Source organism: Dreissena polymorpha, chromosome 12 (assembly GCF_020536995.1).
Source record: "Dreissena polymorpha isolate Duluth1 chromosome 12, UMN_Dpol_1.0, whole genome shotgun sequence".
Taxonomy (NCBI): Eukaryota; Metazoa; Mollusca; class Bivalvia; order Myida; family Dreissenidae; genus Dreissena; species Dreissena polymorpha.
This window is the reverse complement of record NC_068366.1, coordinates 30,450,399-30,455,036: the sequence shown is the minus strand read 5'-3', so window position 1 is coordinate 30,455,036 and position 4,638 is coordinate 30,450,399. Positions and strand designations below refer to the sequence as shown.

At 35.0% G+C, this 4,638-nt stretch overlaps 1 protein-coding gene across 1 annotated transcript; it reads left to right on the top strand.

Annotated features, from left to right (window-relative positions):
* The first annotated feature begins 2,468 nt into the window (after positions 1 to 2,468).
* Positions 2,469 to 3,791, top strand: LOC127852490 (cholecystokinin receptor type A-like). The gene has a single exon (XM_052386446.1). It carries the CDS (start codon positions 2,469 to 2,471, stop codon positions 3,789 to 3,791), a length of 1,323 nt encoding a protein of 440 aa, XP_052242406.1.
* The last annotated feature ends 847 nt before the right edge of the window (positions 3,792 to 4,638 follow it).

The following is a 4,638-nucleotide window of genomic DNA, read 5'->3' as shown; positions in this document are numbered from 1 at the left end:
TTGACGTCAGGAATAGTGTTAATACATCTGTCATTGTACTTTACTTTTTGAGAATAGTTACCTAGAATAGATCTCTTATTAAACTTTCCTTTTTGAGAATTGTGTCATTAGTACGTAACGTGGACACGGTTGTCGTGGAGACGGGTGTCGTTTGCTTAAACGGCGTATATTTGCGGCACGAAAATTGCTGTTTGTCGTCAATGTTGGCGGTATGTTTTCAAAACATTTGATTATCATACCTAGATATATCTCACACTTGTATTATTTTTATTATTTTCAATTTTATTTGTGATATGGTTTGACGCCAGGAATAGTTTAAATAGATCTCTTATTAAACTTTCCTTTTTGAGAATTGTGACCTTAGTACGTAACGTGGACACGGTTGTCGTTTGCTAAAACGGGGTATTTAAAAAGCACGAAAGTTTCCATTTGTCGGGAATATGGGCGATAACAGCATTTGTTAATCATACCTAGAAATATCTCACAATAGTGGTGTTCTTAGTATTTTTTTTTTATATGGTCCGACGTCAAAAATAATTGTTATTATTATCTTGAAAATGTAGCAGGGGTGTAGATCGGCGAAATTGTGTTCGTTATTTATGTACTTATTTTCCACTTTAATTATGTTAACATATTGTGTTTTATTTGACAAAAACCACAATACGGAGGTGAAATCATATCAATTGATATATTGCCACATTTTAGCGATTACTCTAATTATCTTGTGAAGCACAAACTGTGTTAAATTGCATGCACGTGTAAATCACAGACATTTGTATTAATTAAATTTTATGCGTTACAGGATAAACTGTGCCTTGCAGATATGCATATTATTTTTTATTTCTTAAAACACAAAAAATATATATATAACAAATCACGATTATTAACCAAACTGTTTACGCAATCTGCAATAAATGACGCAATCTACAATAGATAAATTTAATTAGATTTACCAATAAGTCCATACTAAGTGATTGTAGCCAAGATAGATGAAATTGATACTGTGCATAAAATGCAGAAAACGGAAAACAACAAAAAACTATACACGTATACAGTTATTTAAACTGGAACCTTAACGGGCATTACAGCTTTGTTACAACCCGTTTTGCAATAAACCCGTTTTGCAATAAAATTATTGCAAAACGGGTTGGAGTGTCTTATTGCAATTTTTTTTTTTAAACAACCCGTTTTGCAATAAACCCGTTTTGCAATAAAATTATTGCAAAACGGGTTGGAGTGTTTTATTGCATTTTTTTTTAACAACCCGTTTTGCAATAAACCCGTTTTTAAATAAAATCACCACACATTTATTTGCAATAATTTCATTGCAAAACGGGTTGGAGTGTCTTATTGCAATGAGAATTTTGTATAACAACCCGTTTTGCAATAAACCCGTTTTGCAATAAAATCATCACTCTTGTATTTATTCAAATGGATTGGAATAGTTAAAAGTGATGTTCAAATTTTGTATTTAAATAATATTGTTTTAAAATAGACAAAAACTGTGAGTTAAAACTTAAAATTAAAAAGCATGGAAGGTGGTGAATTTCGAGATTTAATACGATAAAACAAAACAGAATGTGTGTCGAAACGTGTTGAAGTGTCTTCATGCAACGTCAGTTGTGAGTTACAAACCGTTTCGCAATACAATCATCACATATATACTATTTGTTTCAAATTGATTTGAAACGGCATAAAGGAAGTTTAAAATGTCGCCTGCAAGGTAAATATGATACAACTAAACTGAATGTATATATGAAGTGATTTTCACCAATTGGGAAATTAAGTGAAAACAACCCAGAAGTGCAATAACTTTATTGCAAAACGGGTTGTTTAAAAAAAAAATTGCAATAAGACACTCCAACCCGTTTTGCAATAATTTTATTGCAAAACGGGTTTATTGCAAAACGGGTTGTAACACAGCTTTTATTAAATTGACAAAATATAACATGCTGATTAATTTATTATTGTGTTGAAAAATTATTTGGTTCATAAACCACGAGGAATTCTTACCACGGCAGTTGTAAGAGCGCTGTATCCAATGATTCCAATCTAAACGTCGTACCAATCAAAGCGAACCAGCGAAGTTTTATTGCTTATCCAAGCACGCTTTGTACTATATAGCATCGGATCTTATGAGAATTGTAACAGTCGACTGCGAACGCTAAGCGTGTGCGGTGGATAGGCTGCTACTATAACTACGCTATTACATACACATGTATGATTCAGATGATATGTGTTTAATTTCTGCTATTTGTGTATAAACTACTACATGTTGGTGACTAATGGTTATAAGTAAAATTGATCAACCGCGTGTTTCATACTTATTTTGGAATTAATAAAACACAACACAATGTGTTCAATTGTTATAGAAGGAGCGACTTTGAGGTGTTTATTATAACACGTGTGGGGTTTGGAAAATACAGGCAATATATTCTATTCTGTGAAATAAACAAAAACACAACAACATGGAAGGTATGGAGCTGTCGCCGAAAAACACCACACTGGACACGAGTGTTTATGTTAAAGAGTACAACGCAGAATTCAACAAGAAAATTCTGCCGGTGAGCATAGTTTTCGGACTAACGGCCAGTGTGGGATTGATTGCCAATGCCCTCGTGATTTACATCTACGGTTTCCGCTACAAGCGCTGCAACTTCAAGTATTTCCTCTTCACGCTCGGACTGATTGGCCTGCTGCAGTGCACCATCATGCTCCCGACGCAGATAGGAGAGATGCACTACTGGTTCAACTTTCCAACCTCGTGGCTTTGTCGCACCTCTGCCTACGTTTTCGGTTATACAATCATTCACTGCTACTCCATTCTGTTCCTCATTGCTTTGGACCGATTCCGCAAGGTGTGCCGGCCATACGACTGGCAGATCCAGGCCAACACGGCTAGGAATTTAAGTATTATCACTTCGATTGCATCGTTAATTCTAGCAACGACGCCTGGCGTGGTGAGTGGTCACCATTCTTTCCAGACATCGTACAAAGACGTGAATATTACTGTGACAGTTTGCGCAACGGATGACATGCATAACAACAGAGAATGGGCCGTGTATTTCCTGCTTTTATTGGGTGGACTACCAGTCTCTGTCATCATTATTGTCACGTGTACCATATATGCATTAATATTAATGCGGTTCTACCGTCAAGGCTCTCGAACAGCGCAGTCTAACTTAAACAATAGTTCACTCGCTCGTTCTTCATCTGATGAATTGTCCAAAGTGAAGACGGACGATCAAAATAATGTCACGGACACAGATAACAAAGAGATTGTATCAAAACAAATGGAACAGACACTGACTGAGGCAAAAATAGTATCATTTGATACCACGACGAGTGTTCAAAATGGCGACAATAATTCGTCTATGAATTCCACGTTTAAAAATATTATGTGTGTAGTGTTTCCGGTAAGCAGACAAATTAATATTAAAGCCAATCGCCCTGGCAATCTTCGTAAAACTTCATCAAAGCTTGCAGTTAGAGAAAAATTATTGCGAAAAACATGTATAGTTCTCATCATCACGATAACGTGTATCATTGCGTTGATAATCACATTTTGTCTACATATGGTCTCCGAGTCGATCAACTACCACGCGCTTGAGGTCCACGGAGTGATTTTGAACGCGTTTGTGATATTTCACCGAGGGAGCTTTTCCATGATATGTGCCCTGTTTCCAATTATCTACGGCGTTCGTGATAACAGTTTCCGGAACATCGTCCGGGAAATGCTCGTCAAGTACAAGGGGTCCAATCAGGAGCAAGAGCTTGAAACGTGTGCATGAACATAGTCATTATGCCAATTCAACTCGTGACTGTTCATGACGTTTTTTTCTATGTTAATTATTTGTATTATATATGTCCACTGATTTTAAAACTGACGTTAAACTAGAATTTAAGTCACACACCTTGAAATGAATTACATGTTAATCAATTTATACATATGGATGACATTTGAAAGTGTGCAAAATTGTAATTAAATATATAGCCTAGTAAGCAAGTATTTTTTTCAATCTTAAAACCGAAAGTAGGATTTCTATACGTATACGTCCATTTCGACAAACGCGATTATTTTTAAGTTTTAAAGCGCAAAAAAAGACGGATTTCTACCTTGTAACCACAAGATATATTCTAATTGGCATAGATAAAATTAAATCTATAGCCTAGTTAGCAAGTACTTTTTTTTATTTGTAAAACCGAAAGTAGAATTTCTATACGTATACGTTTATTTCGACAAACGCGATTATTTTAAGTTTAATAGCGAAAAAAATACGGAATTTTACATTCTAACAACAAGATTTATTCTAATTGGCATAGATAAAATTTAATCTATAGGCTAGTTTGCAAGTACTTTATTATTTTTTAAACGATACCGCTTTTAAAACCGAAAGTAGGATTTCAAGACGTATACGTCCATTTCGACAAACGCGATTATTTTTAACTTTAGAAGCGCAAAAAAGTCGGATTTCTACCTTGTAGCTACCAGATTTTATATTCAAATTGGCATAAATAAAACATGTATCTCATTTATACTTAAATTTACTGCGCAAAATAAGTTGTGTGGCTTTAAGGATTGCGGATTCCATGTTTGAAACTGCAAATTTCGGGCTGCATTGTTCATTAATTTACCTC